We start from the raw sequence: 23,640 nt of genomic DNA, 5'->3' as shown, positions 1-23,640 counted from the left end.
GTCAGTTTGATGAACAGGCAAGGAAAAAGCATAAACTGGACAAAAACCAAAAAATGAGACAAAGGTGATGATTTATAAGAATACAGACCCTCAGATACAGGCCATCCAGGTAGGAATCTCCAAATGAAACAAGTGCTGACTCTTCTGAAGGAAAGATTTTTTCACAAAAGCTGAGTTAGGCCAGACAAACCCCTGGAGCAGAGGACACAGGCTGGTGGGAACCGAGACAGACAGAAAAGGTGACAGCAGAGAAGATAGGGAAAGAGAAAAATCCTCTGGAGAGCTTCTTCCCCGTCACCTGAAATGACTGAGGTCTCCTCAAGAGAAGGAGCTCTCTACTTTGCAGGAAGGAGGCTGTAAGAGATTGTAAGTGGAAGTAAGTGATGCCAAGTGACTGCCTCATGAATCTCATGTTGAGAGAAGAGCAGTGGGAGACCACTTCACCATCAGCGCAGAACAGAAAGACACTGTCTCCTGAATTAATAACCTGAATCAGCTGTTCTGCTTCTGGCAGCCCCAGGAAGATGCAAAATCCAGATATAGCTTGCATTTTCTGGATGTTATTATTTCAGATGAAATTCAAAATGAACGCAGGCAGGACAGGACATACTCTGAACTATGCAGACACTGCATGTGTGACTTACCTTCCCCCACAATAAATGCATTTAAAAAGGGCACGGAGCAGATATTCAGTGTACACCATGAAATTAGACATGAGCGTTAGACATAGAGTTCCTTTCCAGATAGAAACAGGGCCCAAAAAAGAAGAAATAATTGCCTATGCCTTCCACGGGAAGCTCTCCTGGTCTTTGTGTCTCGTTGGAAAAAGGTTTCACAGGACAGCAAAACTCATGTCTCGAGCCGTTCATCAGAGCCATAGTTCAACTCCGTTTCTACTCCAGTTATCCTACCCCAGCTAACTTCCTCCCTCCAGCCGCTCCCCCAGCACATTGGACCTAGCAACTGTGCAATTAAAAAATCATAGAATGATTTAGGGTGGAAGGGGCCTCTGGAGCCGTTAGTCCAAGCCCCTGCTGAAGAATGTCCATTAGACCCAGCTACTCAGGGCCACGTCCAGTGGAGATTTGAATGTCTCCAAGGACAGAGATCCAACAGCCTCACTGGGCCCCTCTTCCAGTGTTTGACCACCTTTTTGCTTAGCTCAGTCTGGAATTTCTGATGTTGCAAATTTTTTCTTATCCTACCCCTGTTCAGCTCTAAGAGTCTGGCTCTGTCCTCTATGTCCTTCCACTAGGTAGCTGTAGACAGCAAGACCTTCGCCATCTCTTCTACAGGATGAGAAGGTGAAGCTCGCTCTGCCTTACCTTTACGTCATGTGCTCCAGCCCCTGTCCCTTCCTCACTGTCCCCCATGCCCTTACAGCTCTTCAAGTTAGGACAAGCCTTCTCCAGCATATCAGGTTTGGAGTTCTCCTTGCAAGATTATCCTGTTGGCAAAACCACTCTTGTCCCATTTGACCAGGTGGATCCCATTCCTCTCAGCAGTCCTTGGTCCTGAAAGAGGACTCTCTGGTTAGAGAAACCAAAGCACTCCCTGTGACACCAGCCACACCATCAGGTGTTCCTTCCTCCTGTGCCTTTCTGCTTCACCAGCAGGATGAAGAACACCAGCTGAGCCCTCCACCCTCACCTCCCAGAGCCCTCTTGTCACTCTGAACGTGCACAAGGCCGCCTCTGGCAGTATCCCCTCACTTGCCTTCTGGTCATGTTAACCTGGAACCTCCCATAGAGACATATGTGCATCTCTTCAGCTTCCTGATATTTCTCAAGCACGCTACACTTGTGTCTACAGCATCCAGCTTCAAGCACTGTTTCATAAGTGGGCAATAGATAAAACATGTATACAGCTGATGTACATCAACGGAACCCTAAGCCATCAACCTAACCCCTTTCTGCAGGGTTGCCCTCCAGCATCGTGTCCCCCGGTCTATACGTACATCCAGGATTACACTGTCCCAGGTGCAGAATCCAGCATTTGTCCTTATTAAATTTCATACAGCTGGTGATTTCCCAGCACTCAAATCTACCAAGATCTCTCTCTAAGGCCTCTTTACTCTTGAGGGACTCAACATCTCCTCTTGATTTAGTACCATCAGCAAACTTTCTTAGCATGCACTCAACTCCTGTCATGCCCAGGTCACTGATAAAAACATTGAAGAGCACTGGCCCTAAAATTGAGCCCTGGGGAACACCACTAGTGACTGGTCACCAGCCTGATGTTACCCCGGTGACCACAGCACTTTGAGCTCGACCCTTCAGCCAGTTGTTCACCCAAGGAAGTAGAGGACAGAGCCACAGCACAGCCTTGCACTGCAGTCACTACTACAGCACTGCCCTTCTCTGTAGGTACCCGCGGTGAGGATCCTCAAGAGCTGAAACAGGGCGATAAACATCTGGCAAATAAACAGGGCGATAAACAGGGCAAATATGTTGTATACTAGTTTTCAAGTTTGGGCTGAGACATTTATGAATTAGAACTCGTTAGTTAGGGCTCTCTGCTGCCTCACTTTGTAGGTCAGGTTTGCATAATCTAATTCTTTCCAACTCAAACCATTTCATCATTCTCTTGTTGTAGAAACTTCTGTTCATGAGAAAATGAAGCAAAATCCCTTCTTAATCCTGCTGTATTGCAGAACAACACCCTTGCTGTCTCTCACTCATATTTCTTTTTAGAAAAGCGTGCCAGTTGCCCCGATACCAAGTTGACTAATAGGAGTGAGATAAGCAGCTGTTTGCTGTTGATAGATGCAATATTCCACATGCAGTCACTGTGAGAAATTAAAAGATTTATTTATTACTATCTCTGTAGTATTGTTTAAAAACTCAAAAGGTCAGACACGGTGGCAACAACGAATAGCACATATTAATTAGATGCAATTATAAAGACAAGTTCCCAGGCAAAATGCGAGCTGGGATCATCCTGGTCACTAAGAGGACACTCAAATATTTGATAAAAGTGAGACTGCATATCTGGGTTGATAAGCTCAACTATAGGCATTATCACACATACGTTCTTACAGGGAGGAGAGAATGTATTAATATAAGTGAAGCCTGTGGCAGTCTCTATGGTTACAGCTAACATTTTCTAATATAAGCCATTGTCTTCAGATGTTTAACTTTCCATGTTTCAACTGCTTAGGCTGAAATTTTCCATCACTGCTCATTGTTTCCAGAAGTCTCTGGCAATCAGGTTAGCAAATGTACTGAGGAATTCTAGCAGATTCTTGTGCTGAAACAGCGATTGGAAATCTGGCAGGGACTCTTATCATCTGTTACCATCCTCTCAAATTTAACCCCATGGCTTGGTGACTTTGAGAGACACAGCAGATCCTGCTAGAGGCGTTGTGCTGAAATTTCCAAATGTAACACCTACAGCAGATGAATCGGTCGCAGTCGGCCACTACCAAATGCTGCCAGACCCACTTACCTCTGCGCAACCCCGAAGCCCTGCAAACGGGGCACATCCACTCTGCCCCTCCCCGGAGGGGTTGTACCTTGGGGTTGAGAAAACAGAAGGCAGGCCAAATTTTGTACCTGCAGCTCTTCACCTGAGTATGCTATAAATAACTGGCTCCACCCCACCGGTGTTCTGGCAGTTTTCCTATCAGTCCCGGCAGCGGGGATCTGTGCAGTGGATCCAAACACCCCACGTCGGAACAGTCATTCCGCAGGACACCAGTTTCTAATAACAGGCCCAACACTACTGTATGATAAGCACTTTAAAACCTGGACTGAAAACATTTTCTTTGAACAGCCTTGTGAAAAAGAGGTATCCAAGCCTGTTCATCTCCCACCAGCCCATATACTGTAAGGTATTATGTGCCATCCCCACCACGCGTGCTAGATTCTGTTCATCTAAACCACAGCAGGGAGGGAAAATGGATTCTGTGTCCTATGGTCTGGGTCAGAGGAGCCAAGATGTTCTAGATATACCCAGAGAGGTTCTTTAGCCAAGCTGAGATCTTAGGAAACAGCCTGTTCTTCTTGCAGTATCTTTACCACCCCGCCGCTCTTCAATACACAATTACTCCTAGATATTCCGGATTTCCTAATTATTTTTTACCAACTTTAACCTCTTGAAAGTACGGACCAAATAAGTGACTGGTTGCTGCTCTTGTGCGTTGCAGGTGTCCTGTGGCTCTCAGTAGTATCCGAGGTGTTATACATCATGCTGTTAGTCGTCGGATTCAGCCTTATGTGCCTCGAGCTCTTTCATTCAAGCAGTGTGATAGATGGGCTCAAGTTAAATGCCTTTGCTGCTGTCTTCACTGTGCTTTCAGGTATGAACCTTCCCTTTCCCTTTTGCCCGAGGAGCCACGACAAAGCAAAATTCTAAAACTTTGAAAGAATAAAACCCGGGGTCTAATAGGCTCTTTTATGCCCATTTCGCTATCACATTTTTCATGACAATTTTTCGTTCCCTTGGAGCAAAGACCATATGATAAATTTGCCTTGCTAGGGGGAAGTGAAAATACATAGTCCTGATTTCGCAACGGCAATGCAGTAATTAGCCTCCCCCCATCCCGCACAGCCATTACCATAGCCATAGCCTGAGCCTCTGTTTTCGGCATCATCACACTGATAATCCAGTAGAAAATGAAAAACATATAGTGTTGAAAATTCTTTTTTCTGTGTTAATCATAAGAGTAGATGAAGGCTTGATGCTTCAAACCAAAGAAAGAAGCCCATCTTGTTCATTAGCAAAATTGAGAATGAAAAGGGTTCTAATAATCGCACTTAGAGCAACCCCACAAGGAATCTGGGGACAGGTACATCTCTCAGAACAACTGTTTCAGGCTATTTTCATGCCTGGTCTGTACTTGGAGCCCTTCAGCAAATGAACTTGAGGAATTCACTTCTCTAAAAGAAGTTATCAAATCTAACCATGTCATTAAGTGCCCCTTCACTTCTATGCTGGCTGAAAACTCCACTTCCCAGGATTTATACAAGCAACCAGCCACAGCTGGCTTTTGTGAGCACTCCTGCATGGACCTCTCCAGCAGGGAGAACTTCTGCAATAAAGTGCATTTTATTCTGCTGCATTTCAAGCTGAAAGAGATTATAACAGGCAATGTACATTTCTGTGAAGGGGTTTGTATCTTCAGGGATAGCTTCAAATTGTAAAATACAATTAGTGGTATAAAACTGAGATCAGAAGTAGAGCTGAGAGGAGAAAAATATCTGGTAAAAACTGCCAAAGCATATTTTTCAGCTTTGGATGTAATTTGGATTTTAAAAAAAGTCAGTTCAATATTCAAAATCAAACTATGTGGAATTCTTCAGCATTCAAACAATTATTTCCATGCTGTTTCTCTTTCTCTTCACCATTAACTGCAGTTTTAAAGTTTTGTAAGAATGATGAAGTTTTCTTTCCTACCCATCTTTCTATTTTTATTTTGCCCTTCCCTCATTATAAGCACATTGCCATGATGTTCCAAACATAAACTTTAAAATTTTACAGGGAAAAGGGATAGAAAAATAGGAAGAAGGAAAAAAAACCGAAACAAAACAAAACACTGCTAGCTGTTTTTTTCAGTGACAGGAGATATCAGAGGAAAGAAGAAAAGCGTATTTTTTTAAGCTTAGCATATTTGTAATGACACAGCTTAATAGAAATCAGCTAACGAAGAGGACTTTGCCTTGGAGCAACACATTTCTCATTAAATTCATGCTAGAGTTCCCTCTTAAAAGTGCAATGGGATATTCATATTCTCGTAGCTCAATATCTGAAGGTTAGGAAAAATTATCCTGGCAGTGTGGCCACTTATTGCTGTTTCTTAACCTCTTATGAGTCATTAAAAAAACCCCATAACATCGTGATTTTGGTATTCCTCTTAGCCGTATGCAAATTTAAAAACTCACATACATCTCTCATGTAATATTTATAATAAAGCATTTTAGTTAATGTGATACAGTCCACAAATAATACTTTTAGTAAAGGTGTTTGAAAATGCCTTAAAATATATTGTCTTTTCCAAATTTAGTTCTTTAAGCTCTCCCATTACTGACACCTAGAAACAGCTCCGGCCCTGCAAGATTAATGATCTCAAGCCGACTATAAATGGTCGGTGTTTCTGCACTCCCTCCGCTCCAGTCACTCCAGTCCACCATGTTACCAGGATTATCCACCTCCAGGCATCTGTTGCCCTGGACCCCGGGTGGGTGGGCATGCAGGCTTTTTGTCCTCTTTGTTCAGCCTTAAGCAGCCAGTTGGAGGAAAAGATGATCTTGTAAATACAGCATTTGTTGATATACGTTACAGGCAGGTCATTTTATCCAAAATGTGACCATTAAATGTGCAACAAACAGTACCATAGGATATCCCCGTGGAGAACTTGGCAAGGCATATCTAAAATAGACCAAACCGATGGGTGTCATGAGGAACAAACCAAACCAAAAGTGCATGACGCAGCGCAATAAAAGAAAGACTCGTATTGTTTTGTTATGGCTTGCACATGGCATAATGCCTCTGACAGCGCAGCCAGGTACCTGTCCACCCCCGCCCCTCCCCGCCATTAGGCAGATAAAGCAATAAATGCCACGTTTTCGCTGGGGTCCCTGTGTTACAGCAGGACTTGCTGATGACCTCCCACTCACCTGTATCGGTGGACTGTCATCCTGGCCTCCCACGCGGCGAAAGGTCTGAACATTGCTGAAACCCCATTAAGGTTTTGCATGACAGAACAGAGCAGAGCAGCCTTGCTGAAGCTAGTCCTGGCCGTGTCAAACCTCCTGATGGCTCTGAGTGACTACGACATGTCTCAGGGCAGCCTGTAATATTTTATTAAGGTTGAAAAATTACTGACAGTAGGTATAGGAACAGCAAACCCCAAACTTTAAGATCAACACCATAACTATCAGCTGGAGAGACATCCACTGATTTAAAAAGTACAGCAAGCTCCCAGTGAATTCTGGAAATTAAATATAGTCAGAAACAAGCACCAGTTTGCTGTGCTCCCATTAGGCCGCCCACCCTGCTGAAATATCATTTCTTCCGATGTGAATTGCTCTTTCCACCTCCTAACTTTCCAGTGTGTCACACTGACACGAAGCAGCTGAGCAAATCACCGCAGCTTCTTGTAATAAAATATCTGCTTTCAGCTTCTGCAGTTGTTTGTATCAAATATGACATTTGTCTTGCTGAAGGTCCTGCTTAACACAACACAAACATGACATTCCCTGACTTCCCTCTCCTAGAATTGCCCTGAATCACCCACATGTCTGGTGAGGCTAATGAAGTGCTTTAGACTCTGAAAGTAAGCCAAAATTTGGGTCTGGGGAGGGAGAATCAGGATCTTCCACATGGAGGAAGGGCAACTGTGGAAAAAAGTAGATGGTCAGAGGTAACAGTAAATGACGACGTTGGTTAAGGAGCAAAGCGTAAGGTATGGGACCGCATTGTACCCCACATGGCAGAACACCAGTATTTCAAAGTGCCTTGAACCATCGTTGCAGCACCAGGGGCTTTTGACATCTGTAAGTCCAAGGTGTATTTGGAAAATGATGCTCCTGCCCCACAGCTTACCTAGCTGCCCGAACCCCCGCTTTTCGTGTGCTCAGCTGGGAGCTTCATTCTGCACTACCTAGGTACTAAAGCAGACACATCCCAAATTATTGTAGCTAGAAAATTCTCCAACCATCACAGCTGCTGCTGGCCACCACTTCTTGAAAAGTGGGTTTTGATTGTCCTCAGACAGATGTCTAAATGTAAAAATACGGGCTGGCCAGCTAAGTGGCAGAGCAAATTCACTGATCTAACTGCAACCCTGTTCTCTAGCATCACAGCGAGTCGAGTGTCTAATAGAGTGTCTGACCTTCACCCAGCTGTAATTATCCCAGCGAAATATAATGGTGTCACAAAAGCAAGCATCAACAGTGTACCTTCAAGAGTATCCCTACGTCCTCTCACCACACATCGTCAGGAATACTGAGTTCACTTAACTTCCTTGTGTAACTTCCAAGTGTTTTATAAGTGTTCCAATTTATAAATCTTAGCAACTGTTCAGATAAAATATCGTTGTTTAGTGTTAACACGTTCCATCTTGCATTGCCTACAGAAGCCTCTCTCCTTATTCTCTTACCTGAGGCCTGCCTGCGGTGGGCTAAGTGAGATAACTGGTGGGTGGCACACCCCTGCTTTGCAGCAGCAAGGTTGGTGGGGATGCTAATTGTGCAACATTTCCTTCAACGATTTTCTTTCTTTAACTCTCCTCTTAATTGAGAATTCAGTGTGATGTAAAATAACGAGCTCTCAGTCACACCTTTCTCTGCCCATGCGGCTCCCTTCCCCACAGTAGAATAGGAGGCATAAAACTACAAACAAAGACTTTTTTTGAGCTTTCAAGGCACTTCCAGCAGCAGCTATCTAAGAATTATAAAAAACATTAGCACGAAAATTCCTATTATAATCCCTGCTTCTCAGGTCTCTTGGGGATGGTGGCACACATGATGTATACTCAAGTTTTCCAAGTGACAGTCAGCCTTGGGCCAGAGGACTGGCGACCGCATTCATGGGACTATGGATGGTCCTTCTGGTAAGTGTCACCACCAGTTAATATCTTTTCATTTTTGAGTTGTTCCATCAGTCTGTTGGGAGATTGTACATATCATCTCAGATTTCCAGGAACACGCATGTGAATTCCCAGCTGCCAAAATGGTAGGAGCAAAAACCCAGCATGTCCGTACCATTGCTGAGGTGTTAGAGGACAGCTCTCGGTGACCGCGCAGCAGCAGCAGCTGGGCGCAGCAGCAGGTACCCAGCATTTGTAAATAAACAGCAGCCACAATTACCAACACAGATTGAGCACTCTCATTAAAGTTCAATTTAGGTACATAATTGCCATGGCATTTCAGAGACTTTTCGCTTTTTTTTTTTTTGGGGGGTGTGTTTAATTAATGTCTCAGTTGAACCTTGCAGTGGAACTTTTAACACAACGGCAGAGGAAGGCATAGTGCTCCTGGCACCATGGTACTTCCCTGTGGATCGTGGGGAGAAGGCTTGGGAAAACGGACACGACATTTTGGAGACTGATTTTTTTTTTTTTTTTACCTTTCCCATTTATCTTCTAAAAATCACATAAAAATAATTTGGCCAAAATACTTCAACTGTGTTATATTGCTTGCAAGTTTATAAGAAGCTTAACAAGAATAGGAGACTCTGGAGAATAGAAATACCTGCAAACAACATGCACATCCTTCTAGAGGCATCAGCCTCTTTGGATGGCTGGGGAAAATACTTTCTTTTTTTCATTTCTAAATATAGCGTATTATTTTCATTCCATCTCAAAGCAGAGACAACAATCTTTGCTACCACCAATAAATAAATACAAATACTTATGCACAGCACTGCAGGGAATTATTAGTCTTTCCTTCTCCCCTCACTATACTCTGTTTCATGGGAGGAGTTACTAACATTTTAGTAACATAATATACAAAATAAATAAATACATTTTGTTACAAAATATAAATCACATTATATTTAAAATGCAGCTTATTTTGGGTATCAATAATGAATATTTATTGATGAACATATAAATATACTGCATTCATATATTTATAATATTTATATAAGTATTTATAACAATTCTGTCATAATAATTGTATAATTGTTAAGATATTTAAATAATAAGGCGTATTCTCTATTAATCTGTCTTCAGTAATCTATTTTGTAACTTACTGCAATACTCAAAATTCAGAACGTTGTTAAATGTCTAGCATGATAAAGCGCTCATTAGATTATGCTCCTTCACCTTGTGCAAGACAAGAACCCACGACTCAGAACAGGCACCAGGGGCTCGCGGGTCCCGCCGGGCGTTATGGGCCCTCCCCGGGCCACTCATCCCACCCCCGCTCCGCGCGAGCTGTTCAGAGCCCAGCACCCCATCCTGCGACGGCAGCTCGCAGCGGTTTGTGTCCTCACCGCGGCTGTGTCCCAGCGCAGGCGCTGCATCCCCCGCTGCATCCCCCCCCAGGCAGCCGCAGCCAGGGCACAGAGGGCTTTGGTTTAAAGACCAGGGCTGGCCCTGGGTTAGCCCTCACTGTGGAGGACGCCGGAGATACCCACAGGCAGGCAAATACGTGGGAGCAACCTCAGGTCTTCCCACATTCCCGAGTGGGACCTCAGCTTCGCTCCGTACAGTGGCTCTTGGTTCACCCCAGTTAGAGCTGAGCTCTGCTGGAGCTATTGCTGTCGCAAAGCAGCTTCTCAGATCTGGTAATCTCTCTCCCTCCCCTAATACCTTCCAAGGCAACATGCTTGCCGATGCAGGACGCTGGGCAAGTGCAAACATCAGCCCAGTCACAGCTCCCCGGGACAGACGTGAACAGCAGCAGCGTTTGCAGCCTGCAGTGGTGCTCAGCAGCCTGGGGAAGGCCGCGGGGTTCCTCCTGCCGTGCCAGTGACCGGTAGCAGACCTGGCAAAGGAAGGTCTGAAAGTCAAACGCAACAAAACCAAGGCTTCTTCCTCCCAGCTAACACTGAACCACCACTGCTCTTCGGACTAGAGAGCTACAGCCTCCCCTGGCATCGCCCAGACTGGAACACCTTCTTTAAGAAGGGTTAAAAACAAATGCCCACCCAGCCTGGCGGAGTTTGGAAACTCTGCACATGGAGGAATTTCTTTCTGCTCCATCTGGGTCCAGGTGATGGCCTGAAGCACGAGCTTTAAATACCCTGAACCAGTAGTGCAAACATCAGCATTATTTACAGCCTTCTGTAAAAAGTACCACTGCAGCGTCCTACGAGACAACCTGCCAGAGCACCGAGAACGGTACCACCACTGAAAAGTGGGGAACAGCCTCCCCACGGCCCAGAGCCGAAGGCCATGAGTGGAGATCTAGACTGCCGTTCGTTTCCCAAGCGCCAACGGGAAAACTATTTTTTCTGTGACTCCATTTCCCCTCTATCGAAAGGGAATGATAAAAATACCTCTCCTCAAAACAAGGAAGGGCTGCTTGTGATCTGCTCAGATGTCCCGGGGATGAAAATGCACCGCTTGGTCCCCGTTATCTTACCCCATTCCCCAGCCATTGCAAAGCCTGGAGGTTGCTCTGTGCTCTGGCACAAGCCAGGATTGGGCCCGGGGATTCTCCGGGCAGGGGGTTTCAGTGGCTCTGGGGATCGGTGGCTGTTCAGGCTCGGCCCCTCTAGAAAGAAAACAAATAGAAACACCCGAGCTGTTTGGATTGAGAGCACAGCCCTGAGCTCAGCTGCCAGAGCACTCTAGGTACAGTCCCACCACCTCTGGGGCACAGCTGACATGGAGGGGCCTTGCTGTTAAAGAGGTCCTCACCTAAGGTAGGATGTTACTCTTACAGGTAGGAGAACCACTCTTTACACTTAAAAATAAATAACATTTAACCAAGGTCCATAAAAACTAAAACATATCAATCGTAATTGTCTCATTGTTATGACTTACCAAATGCCAGACCTGAGGTCACGTTGAGAGTCTTCATTCTGTATTTCCTTCTCTGAACCTTTCAGCATTTCTGAGTTAATGGTTAGAAATGATCAAAAACTTTCAAGAGAAATTTTCCTCTGTATGTCATCCCCCAGGCACCAACCAGGCACAGTGAAGCCTGTGGTTTCAGCTGGCTTCTTTCTTGATGTTGTTTAGGAGCCCAGCTGGAAATGTTTGGAGCTGTTGGAGCTTTTCCACACACTCCGTGCAGGAGGAAGACCCTTGCCAGGCTTCCCTGTGCCTGGACACTCACACGTCGCACGAGTTTCCTTTCCACTTCTCCACCCAACCGTGGGAAGCCTGAGGAACTTCATCACCCCAGGGCTCGCTACTCTTCCTTCTCATTTGGTTGCATCTACAAAAGGGTTCAAAACTGAGTAGGAAAGGGATCCCTCCACACACTGCATCGCCATGGGAGTCCCTAAAGGACTTCTGAAATCATTGAAATGAGTCATTTCTGTTTACTTGAACCATTTTTCCCCCAGATTTTTCAGTTCATGAATATGTGTTCTTTTTCAAGTTTTGTCTTATTTGAAATGAGAAACTGTTTCCTTGTCTGCAGAAGCTTTGCAGAATGGGAAAACAGCTCACGCTGAGGGCTCTGTTGATAATGTGTACTTATAAGGTAATGGTACTGTGGCTGTATTCTTTCGGTTCTGCATAATTTATATCAATGTTCAATTTGGTTATAGAAAAGGTGAAAGCAAGGAGCAGGCAAAGTGTGTAGCTGACACAGATGATTAAGTTAATCCAAGTTAGTTAGGAAGCCACTGTGAACTATGTGCAGCTGGAGCTGATGGGCTGCACGCGAAGTCAAGGGGAGCCTGAACACAGATAAGCTCTGCAGACAAAAGGAGGAATTCAGTGCCTTTTCTGTAGCCCCATTTCATGCTCAAAAAGCATCTAAACTCCTTGGGGCCATGAGTTCCCCCAGCCGCATCTGAACCTGAGATCAGTAAGGTAAAGGCTGGAGGAGCGATGTGCAGGGAGGGCAGAAGGCAGCCGGGGGAAGCCCAGTCCACGAGCGGGGAGCAGAGCAGCCTCCAGCTCAGCTCTCCTTGCCAGGAGACGCAGGACAGCACTTGCTGCTGTTCCAGCCTGGCATTGGGGCAGTCGCGTTTTGTCTTCCACTTTCCTTCTCCCTCTGTCTCCCCGAGCTCCTGGTCGGTACTTGCAGGTGTCCTGCCGCTGGCTGAGCGAGACTGGCCAGCACTGCCTGCACGCCTGGGGCACTGCCCTCAGATTGGATCGCTCCACAAAATGGAAGTGCTGTCTTCTATTCTGGTCAGGCTTTCAGAGACCAGGTATAAGCCAGGAATGCTAGAAATGTCCAGGAACCAGGAAAGAAGGAAATACAGTAGTCTGATGAAGGCATAAAGAACAGAATAGAAACCACCCCTGCAGTAGCGTTGCGCAGAGTCAGTCTCCCATGGATGCTGGAGAACTTCCACTGGTCCAAAAGACGTGCTCTCTGGGGCATGACTCCTTCCAGGAGTTCATTACCGCTCTACAGGTTTTAGCACTTGTCTCCAAGGCTCTGAAACCTTTCAAAGGGAAATCAAGAGGCGTTCGGCTCTTCTGTCAGAGCGCGCCGAGCGTTCACGTTAGCGCTCTGCCACAGGGTTCCCCATGGAGTGAAAGTTGTGCCCAGCCCCTAGCCCAGCACCCTGCCTGCATGCCTGAGCACGTGCCACAGGTCCTTCGAGGTAAGATGAGGAGAACGGGTTTGTCACCGCTGATGGACCTGCCTATCGCATCCTGTGTATGTGTGTCTCTTGGCATCAGAAATATAACCTGAGCTGCTGTCTTAACCCAGCTCTGTCTGCTGGTTTCTCTCTCCACAGTCTGGCATGGGGCTCTTTCACCTGCTGCATGGCGGCCTCCGTTACTACCTTGAACTCTTACACTAAGACTGTCATTGAGTTCAGACACAAGCGCAAAATCTTTGAGCAGGGCTTTCGAGAAGAGCAGAACTTCCTAGACCAGGAAGCCATCAAGTACTTCAGAGAAAGGTCAGTGCAGTCAGTCGCTCGATCAGTGGAGGTTTTCATGGACTCTGCTAGTCTCAGAAAATCCAGGCTCTCACCCATTTCAGCACATGTGGGTGAAGTCTCTGAGATACTTGGAGAAGATGTGTGTTAAAGACAAACACAAACGATCCTCCTTGATTTGTTTTTTCTTAAATTTTGTGATGTCCCAGTGCCTGCCTTTTCTTATATACTCGTTAAAACACCAGACTGACAAGTCCTCACAGTATGCATTTGATTCATAGGAATTCATAAGAAGCTATGCTGCCAAGGCAAGCCGATTGTCCCTCTCTGGAAAGGTAAAATTGTGGGTATATAGCAAATGCTACAGCCATCCTTTCTCGGCACATGTAATAGGCACCTCCCAATAATCCTAACTGCTGCTGGGACATCTTCCAGGCACCACTAGGCCACTTTGGAGTTGCCATCTTCCATAGTCACATGCCTACAACCCATCCTAGGCTCCTCCACACAACCCATCCCCCTGAGCTCCTCCACACAAGTATAGCGCCTACATCCTATTGCACTGCAGAAACGTCCGCACGGTGCCACCCACACTGCTACCGGGGTCTTAGGTGGACTCTAAGTCCTGTCTGGGCCATGAAGGCCCAGAGACACTCCTTCACTCTGCCCGTCACCGCACGCTGCCCACCCGCCACACTGCTGACCCCATGCACCCTTAGCTGGCCCATGTGGCTGCACTGGGATACTTGCTGCCCTCATTCTTTCGTGAGAAGGTCGAGGCTTTGCCTAAAATTGCAGAATGTGAAGAACACACAAATATTGACGTCACACAGCAGGAAGGTGTGATGGACTCCATAGGGGGATTCCACTTCATGGAGTGAGGAGCTGATAAGTACAGAGAATCCTCACCGAAAGCCTATTGTTGGAAGTAGCATAAAGATATTTTGGGGACAGAAAACATAAGGAGGATTCATTCTTGTTCTTCTGACCGATGTGGCAGTTTCTCAGTGGTGGAAGAGAGTGGTTGGGAAGCTCTGAGGAGACAGAAGATTTAAAATGATCAGCCACTTCAGTAATGAAGTGAGGAGCTCTCCTAAGCAGGAAGAACTAGAGACCTTCCATGCTTATTACTTTACGTTGGTCACCCAACCTTAACTGATACTCTCTGCTGTTACAGTTATTCCTCTGCCAACTTCCAAGTTTTCACTCTACCTTTTAGTCTGGAAGGATGAGAGAAGTTATTCAAACAACCATGATTTTCCTAATTTTGCATTTAGAGACGACAGTGAATTTTTTAATGAAAAAAAACCCACCTGAAAAAACACCCCAACCACAGCGAAGGGGAAGTGGTCAGCACGTGCCCCAGGGGAATCAACACTCAGTGAGGGAGAAGAGTCAGCTGAATGGTTGACGTGAGGATTGCAGATGAGAGACCGGCAGAATTGCAAGCAACAGAGTATGTTGAGCTACATTGGGAAATGCTAAGGAAACATGATAAAGTATCGCTATGGCCTTTCTGGAACAGGAAATAGCAAAAAACACTAGTGGCATGGAGGACAGTAACCCTTTTTATCTCACATCCGTATTGTGCGTTTTGATTTTGATTCCTCTCGCACTCGCCATATTACACAGCCCCCCCCGCACCCCCATTTTTACATACATGTAAGACAATACCACCTAAGACTTTACAATCAAATTCATGTTGGACTAGTTGTAGTCTGAGAGACCTTCACCCCAACACACTCGATAAACAGGTAAAGGGCCCCAACGAAAGACAACAAGCCAAATGCAGCGTCGAGGCTTTTTCAGGTCTCTTGGGAGAAGGTTTATCTTACCCACGCAACTAGCAGGGTGTTGAACGCACATGTGCCCAAGATGAGTGACAAGTCCCACCCTGGCCAGTACAAACCAATGCGTTTTTTAACTCTTCTGTTATACATATCATTCAAAATAAGCTCCATACTAGGCAACATGCATACAGAACAGCCTGTTCTTGTGACTGCTCTGTACACTGGCCAGAGCCACCCTGACCAGTATACAGCGACAATACTTTGTCTCTACTACTTGCTTTATGACTGGACTGTGTATTTTGTTCTGTCCTTCCAGCTTCCTTGCTCATTTTGAATTTGTGTGAACAATTCACTGGTCGGTCACGTCCTCCAAACCCCCTCACCCACATTTGGCAAACACAGCTCAAGCATGTGGTGTTCCCAAACTTCATGATTATGACTTTCTTTTTTTATATCACATTATTTTAATTGTTTCATCTGAATACACAATAAGAAGCCCAGAGACAGTGTTACCATGGGATCATTCCAGAGATTTAAAGCTCTGCAGCATTACATCCATTTTTTTTTTAAGTTGTCATATGCATGGTCAGCTTCGCTACTGTCACCTGAGGATACTCTGAGACTGCAGGGGGTCCAGGGATCACCAATTGCTAGATGCTGTGGTGCCAGAGGTCCCAGCAAGCACACAACTCCCCCCACCTCCTATCTTCCCTTGCACAAATAGAAAATAACTTAGATTCTCTTTCCTTCCACATACCCAGGGATACTTCATATTCCCTCCTACTCCTACACCTCCATGTTCCTTTTCATATCTCATAAATAAAACCCTCCAGCCTTTCCTCCTTCCAGTTACTTTGTGCATATCACTGCCCTCTTCTTTGCATGTTCTCCAGCTCGGTACTCATCCAGCACCCACTGCACACACGCCTCTACCTCTGCGTTGAATAGACTTAGTGCAATAGGCAGTTTTCTAAGAGCAATATATTTCTAGTGAAATTTAAGGCTTTATCATTATTCTCCACAGCTGCAGTTTATCTTCGGGGAGACAGGGAAGAAAAGCATTAGCCCCATTTTGTCTGATAAAAGTTTTTTGTTGGAATGTACTTCGACAGGCCCCTGCTCCCAGAGAAGAAATTTCCTTTATGAAGAATAGTGACAGTAAAATACCACTAATCTCACAAGTACTTTGTCAAATGTAATATCCTGTATTTCATTTAATTTTAATCACGTGTAACTGTATATAACAACAGAAGATTTACTAGAGACCTATTAGATGAAAGAGTTGAGATGTTCCCTTGAGAGCTCCCAGTTCAAAAAGTGTGCACCATGTCACCACCGCTGCAGGGGATGCCTGCACCACATCAGTGCCTGCCTTGTCGTCCTGACCCCCTCCCTCCCCGTCACTCCCCCCATCCCCTCCCCTAGCACGTCAGCCTCGCACAGCCTGCATTACTGCTGCTTGCCAACTTCAGTCTCCGCACTCTGAGAACTGCCTCAGCTGTGAAGAACGTAGGAAAGACCTTTAAAATCACAGGAATATATGTGTAGACCCCAAATGCTGCTCCACAGCCTGTTTTCACTCTACCTTAAACAGCGCGTATGGTCGTCCAACCCTAAGTCCACACGTCGGCACAGCCAAGGTGCAGCCACCCGCGTACCAGAGACAGCCTCAGCCTCTGGCTCCCTGCAACCGCAAAGACACAGACTTTGCCTCTCAGCAGCGCAGCATCTTTCTGTTTCTATCACTGGGAAAACATTGCAACAGCTGCTGAAAAATCAAAGATTCACGGTGTTATATTCAACAATTATTTCCTTCCCAGGCCTGGGATACTTTGAAAATTCCAGACAAAACAGACTCTGTAGTTCACACTATAAAATCAAGAGATATAATAGCTCTTCAGATAAAAAAGATACGATAGCCCTCTGAGTAACGCTAAGCAGAACAAGTAAATGATACAGGCTTGGAGGTATTATTCAGGTATTAAGTGTTCTATAAAATTATCAGTAGAATTATCTGCAACATGTCAGCTTTCAGTCTCTCCTATTACTGTCTGTCCTCCCTTTTTCTCTGGTTTTCCTTTTAACTGTATATTTGTCTATAACTTTTGCTCATCTTTTTCAATTTTTTAGTTTATTAGGTGTCAATTCATAATAGGTCTCTCTCTCCCTTCCTTCTCAATTTCTCTTTCTGCTCTGTTTCATGTGAATACTCTTGCCCCATGTGATCTTGAGCATGGTCTGTTGTCTACAGTTCACCCCAGCTAGCAGAGGAGGTATCCCTCCATGTGCCTTTCTGCTTCCTTTGCTCTGAGGATAAGTCAAAGGGACAGGGATTCTTTGTTCTCGCCGATATAGTCTGATAAGCTATATGTGACAGTCAGCTGAAGGAATGTCAGCGTGCCAGGACCTTCTCCTCTTCCACTGCCCAGCTATCTGCCTTCTGTAAGCACACAGATAGTGGTTCCAGGACCGCTGTCCCTCTGCCACTGCCTGCTGCCACAGAGATGGAGCTGCTCCGCAGCGGGGTCATCCACGACATCCCACACGTTCCTCCCTACCCTGCACAAGTACCTGTAAGGCCGTGAGAAAATAACGCCCGCAAGCAGGGCCTGGGGTAACCCTTCCAGTGCAGCACTCACTTCAGGGCACCCAGACTGTTAAATCTTCAGCCTTCTCAGTGTAACATCTAATAAATGTGCAACTGTCTAGTTTTGGGGATGCTAAAAAGGCAAGTGAGAGGAAGGCAAGATGGAAATCAGTAGACGTAGCAGTTTTAGCAGCTTTGCCCATATGGCTGTGTGATAATTAGAACACATTCACAAGAATTGCACTCATTTAGACCAACTGGCTACAGCGACACTATCATCACATCCATTCAGGCAAGGGACAGCGCAGCTAGGTTATTCACATTGAACGTCTTTCCCATGTTTGTCCCCAGTTTCTTGCTTTCCTTTTTTTCTATATTAAAAAATAACCCTTTCAGCCACTCCCCCACATCTTTCCCTGCTCCCAGAACTCTGGTGGACTTTGCTTTCAGATGAAGAACTGATTTCAGTTCAGATTTCCTCTCTGCTTCTTCGGAATGCTGGGGGAAAGGCAGAAGGTGTTAGTGGGGCAGATGGAGGCCCCATCACAGCTGCTGGAACGAGGAGGAGCGTAGCTATGGGGAGGAAGATCTGGGGCAAGGGAACATAGAGGCTTGAGGTGAAAGTACATGAGGATTGAAGCCTGGGGTCAGGGACAGGGGGCCTGAAAGGGTGGAAATCAAATCCAGATGAGCTCTCCATGGGGAGGTCATCACCAGCTTGAGCAAGAAACAAAAAGTTATTAAAGTGATACGAGAAAGCTTGAATTAGCCACTGCCCTCTTTTACCGTTGACACCAGGAGCAAGATTAGCAGCTTTAGGAAATGCACCCGTGCCTGGTCAGGCCGTGTGAGGCCAGGGGTGTTGAGTCCTCTTGGAACTGAAGCCACTGCAGGCAGGGGTAAGGAGGTCAGCCCACCTTGGCACCGGTGGGAGAAGGGACCCTAGAGATCAGCATAGCCCTGTCTTCAGTCTGAGATCCAGCCTTTTGCTCCCTGTTAAACCAACACACAAATTCAGCAAGTAAATCTGGAAGATTCAGCCTTCCGCAGTTCACTCCTCCATAGCACAGCATTTGCCAACTTGCAGCTGTCCATCAACACCCATCCTGGTACTGCAGCTGATTTCACAACGTTTATCTTGCTGACTGAGCCCTTACTCTGATCTGCAAAACCAGCCCAACATCAGGCGGATGCGGCAGGTGAAATTCTAGAGTGAACTGGGTTCAAACTGCCATTGATCCCAGTGCAGACAAAATGTCTCTGCAGGGACAGAAAATGTAGTTTTGAAGTGCTCGGAGCAGGCGGCAGGACCAAAGCTATTGCAGAGATAATAAATCAGGGCTATTCCCGACACTATGAGAATCAGAACTTTCAAATCATCATTCACATATGCTATTTTTTCCTTTTTTGCACATTTCTCTAATGTATCTTAGTCACAGTTTTCTTCCTCTAACTCCATTGTACTCATATAAGATGTTGTGCAGATCATATCAATGCTTTCCAAAGACATGCCAACCTTTTGCTCTGATTTCCTCCTTGGTCATCTAGATATCTGAACAGGTTTTAAGCTGTTGACCTACAGTACCTCCCATTTACAGAGTCAATAGCTTTTCATATGGACATCGATAAGGATTTCAAATCTGAGTATTCAGCTTTCATTAGCCCACAATGATGAGCGTATCGTTCTGCCTTGGACTTATTCTGTACTTTATTCTGCAACACAGGAAGGTTTATCCGCAGAGCTGTTCCTTCTGGAAAATTACACGGACTGGCACTTAAATGGTGTAGCACTAGGAACATACCCACTTCCAACACACACGTACTGTACAGTGCTGTTAGTCCCCGACGCTTAGATTCATCCTGAAGAGTGAAAGAGTGGGAGAGACGCAGCCCTGAGCCCCTCATTTCTATTCCCCATGGCCTCTTTACATGAGCTTTCCCCCGAGATTGGGGAGAACCGAGTCCTTCCTGAGACCATTACGATCTCCATAATGGGCCTGGCTGGCTATAGATGGAGGAGCCCAGGTATGTTGTACTCTTATTGATTTTGACCCTTCCGTTTCTGTACATGTGGGAGCAGCCTTTGTTTCTGTTAAAGGTGCTACTTCTATATTCTCTTTTCCAGGACTGAGGAGGAGAGGGCTGAGGCTGGGGACCTGAGGTTACAGTGCCTCCATAGCTGCTCCCCAAATAGTAAGTGACCATGGCTCGAATATGTCCGATACACAATGGCTTGTACCGTCCCCACGCTGGCTCCTTGGGCTTGAGAATAAGGTTTGGAGTAGGAAGCTATGGAAACAGAGGTTTGTAACTTTCCCAGACAGCATGGCCCAAACGATAATCAACTAGCATATGAACAGTACAAAATTCTCCAGGATTCAATTTAGGATGTGCACGTATCCTATAATTTTATGTTATCTCAAGAAGCTGTGACTTCATAGTAGTTTAAAAATATGCTCTAATTTACACCTGTATAACTTTCATTATCACTACCTTTTTTCATCTATATTTATCACCAATTCAGAATGATGCATGCTATTGAATATAAAAATGATTGAAAGCAGCTTTGGTAGACAATAACATTAGCATAATTAATGCCATTTCTTGCACTTACTCAGAAAATCGCTATGCTTTTATTCAGCGTTTGCAAAAATTCTTACTTTAAGCTATGGGAATCAGTGGTTCAATGTATGGAGCAATATTGGAGCATGGCTCCTACCCTGCTCTGAATACTATACTTTTCCTTTACCCTCCAGGAAAGGTGTGTGCAGTTTCATCCATTTATTTCCTTGCAAAGAAAGCAAGTGATTCTTCATTCAGCGGGAGGGAGACTTGGGAAAGCGACTTGCTGACTCTGCGCTATTAAAATTTGGAAACCTCATAGTATTTTGCTGCCTCTGTCTTGCTGAGATGCACATCTCAGCCACATACTCATGGAAGCTTGGTGTCCATAACCCTAATAATTGAGGGTCCTGGTCCCTCATCAGACCTGCTGGAGCAGCTCTCCAGTCCCTGTCACTACAAGGGGTCTCCCCACACGCATGATAGTGCTAGCACCGCTCTCCAGCTTGGTTTGTCAGCTCACTTGGTAACTCCTGCTCCTTGAAAATGTCACGTCAGTTATGGACCTTTCCACAGGCAGATCCACATCCTTCATTTTCACAGGCCTGAAAATGTCTATTAGCACAAAATTGATCTGGGTCGTATTTCCCAAGAAAATTCCCTACCTGCCAAGCTACTGGCTAGTGCTCAAATGTGCTTATTTCATTATGGAGACTGTCCAAAGGTCTTTGCTTCGAAGAACAAATAACAATTCCTGACATTAGGTGTTCCAAGGAATAGAAAAAAGGCTTTATAGGTCCTACACCCAGCCCTGCCCCAGTACTTCAATTTAAAGGACACATAGCTTACCTCCATAGGTGTGCTGACAGCGCTGTAAAAGCAAACTGCAAACGAGAAGTCCTGTATCAGGTTAAAGAACAGGGGCCATTCTTCAATATTACCTCAGTTTCAGCTTCGCATCACTTACCTACTGTAATGAAATCAGATCAATATTAATAAAGTGACATGAGTGAAGTTCTGCTCTCAGTTCACAGTTTACTTATGAATCCAACTTAAGCTTCAGAACCTCCATTATTCATGCTTATTAGGGAGGAAAAAACATTAGTTACTGCTGCTCAGGATGGCACAAAGCCTCACAACCTTCAGATGAAAGTCTTCTTCCTGGAACAAGCCCCATCAAGCCATAACTGGCCTGTACCTGACCAGAGGATTCTCCTTAACGTTGTTTCTAGCTTCATACGCTCCCACTCTTCTTTTTGGCATTACCCATGCAACGGCCTCATGGCCAGCAGAGACTTGTTAATGGCAAGAGAACGACATGAGAAAGGCTTTGCTAAAGAGCAGCCACAAAGGTTACGCTGGCCCTTTGCTTATCCAGGGGCCTGGTGTATGAAAGAAGAGGGCACATCACCTAGAACCAAGCCCTCGCCATTGCTTGGTCAACTCACCACCTGCGTTCCACTAGCAGAATAAAAATGCCAGCAGCTCATTTTGAGCTCTTTTTGAACTCTCCACACAGAGGTGGTCCTGTACCGGTAGGACACAAGGACGTATCACCAGAAGTTATTCCTGCTGCTCACTTCAACCAGCATTTCATCCCCTGGAGGACTTGTCGGCTGCCCTCACTTAGAAACGCTCTGAGGCTGTTCTAATTTGAACCGAGCAGCATATAAGGAATATTCACGCATCCTCAGATATCATGCTTTTTTCTGTCCTTCCACAAAGACAAAACAGAGCATCTGGTCCTTGTTAAGAGGCAAAGATTTATGGGGAGTGCCATGGTAGAGTGACAGAGTAAAAACTTTAAATAAAAGAACAAAGCTAAGCAATCATATAAGACAAACACCAACTGGCCAGGTGATTTTAGAAGAGAGAATATTAAAGGTTTGCGAGCAGCCCAGGAGCACTGTGAGAGCCCAGGTAGCACGAAGGGCCTTATGCCAGGCCAGGACCAGGGCAGGATCTCAGGTTCCTCCGTTGGTGAGACTAAGCTATCCATTTTGAGACGTGGCCTTAAATTATAAATTTCATCAGAAGCTTGATTCCAGAGGAGTCTTGATCGGGGCAATGCAATATTCAGTCTTGATAATTCTATATTAGACCATTTAATGTCCATCACTAAACTGTAATTTTCCTTTAACGGGGTTTAAACTTGCCCAAGCTGGGCTAAGAACAGGGAGCTCTGGCTGTAAATTGGCATCCTCTGCTCTCACCAAGCTGCCTTCCTGTGCAAACATATGGCGCTGGCCCCTATACCTCTAATATCTAACAAAACAGTCATGTTTTGTTCATACCAAACTTAGCATTTCCATTGCAAAGCTCTAAACACTCCTAATAGCCTGTTTGCTGTCATTGTTGATGTTGGAGGTCTCAACTTCTTCTTTCAGATGTGCAGGGCTGGGAGATCTCAAGGCACCGGTTGTGCAACGTCACTGCACAAAAACGATAGAAGTTTCACATCAGGATCTTTTTTATTGTCGCAGTTATTTATTACCCAGAAATGCTCACTGTTTTAGGCTCCAGACAGCAATTGTGCCTGATTTCAGACATCTGTATGCCCACGCCACTTCCACGCTCTCCTCCAGTCTTCTCCCACCACTAGGCATTAACAGGACGAGCCTGCTGCTTGGGTCGGTGTGCAGCCCCAGGGCAGGTGGGAGAGGGACGGGTGACAGATGTAGAACAAGGGGTAAGAGAGAGGCGGGAGAGATGTCAGACGAGACAAAGAGGGACAGGTATGGTGGCAAAGCCAAAGAGGGTAGCTCAGGAGAGCCAAGAGCTGAGCAGGAAACTGCATATTCTGACTGACTGTGGCTAAAAGCCTTGGTTGTCATTTGAGGCAGACAAACCCAGGGTCCAGGATACCAGCTTTTCTCGTAGAAAACTGAAAGACTATTCAAACTGAATTTAGCATTAAAAAAATAATATAGTCACTGTTTTGGCAGGGTCACCTACAAAGAGGAGGCCTTGAAAAAAAAGATTTTATTCGCATATCATCACCCTGCAGGCATTTCCCCTGGGTCCATCCCACAGCTCTTCTACCATCCTCCCACCCCTGGCTGTCTACAGTAAGATTTATGCAACCAGCCCCTCAGTGCTTCACTGTAAAGCATTTTTTTCTATTCAAACATGATCATCAGAAGAACTCTAGATTAAAACATGGTGGAAATGATTCATAAAAAAAAGAATATCCACTGTTTTTTCTTGGTCGCAAGTGCCACAGAAGGAAAG

The 23,640-nt window shown here is 45.5% G+C and overlaps 1 protein-coding gene across 1 annotated transcript in view; it reads left to right on the top strand.

Moving 5' to 3' along the window:
- Positions 1-21,419, top strand: part of LOC142088983 (germ cell-specific gene 1-like protein) — a 52,634-nt gene extending 31,215 nt beyond the window's left edge. Inside the window, exons 3-7 of the mRNA XM_075164859.1 lie at positions 4,148-4,300; positions 8,443-8,554; positions 13,324-13,491; positions 19,973-20,040; positions 20,604-21,419. Coding sequence (XP_075020960.1) covers positions 4,148-4,300; positions 8,443-8,554; positions 13,324-13,491; positions 19,973-20,040; positions 20,604-20,713 — 611 coding nt within the window. The 3' untranslated portion in view covers positions 20,714-21,419. The remainder of the gene's footprint in view (positions 1-4,147; positions 4,301-8,442; positions 8,555-13,323; positions 13,492-19,972; positions 20,041-20,603) is intronic.
- Positions 21,420-23,640: the final 2,221 nt, after the last annotated feature.

This window comes from Calonectris borealis, chromosome 16 (genome assembly GCF_964195595.1).
Source record: "Calonectris borealis chromosome 16, bCalBor7.hap1.2, whole genome shotgun sequence".
NCBI classification, from domain to species: domain Eukaryota; kingdom Metazoa; phylum Chordata; class Aves; order Procellariiformes; family Procellariidae; genus Calonectris; species Calonectris borealis.
Note: the sequence above shows the minus strand (reverse complement) of the source record. Positions and strands in the feature narration are given on the sequence as shown.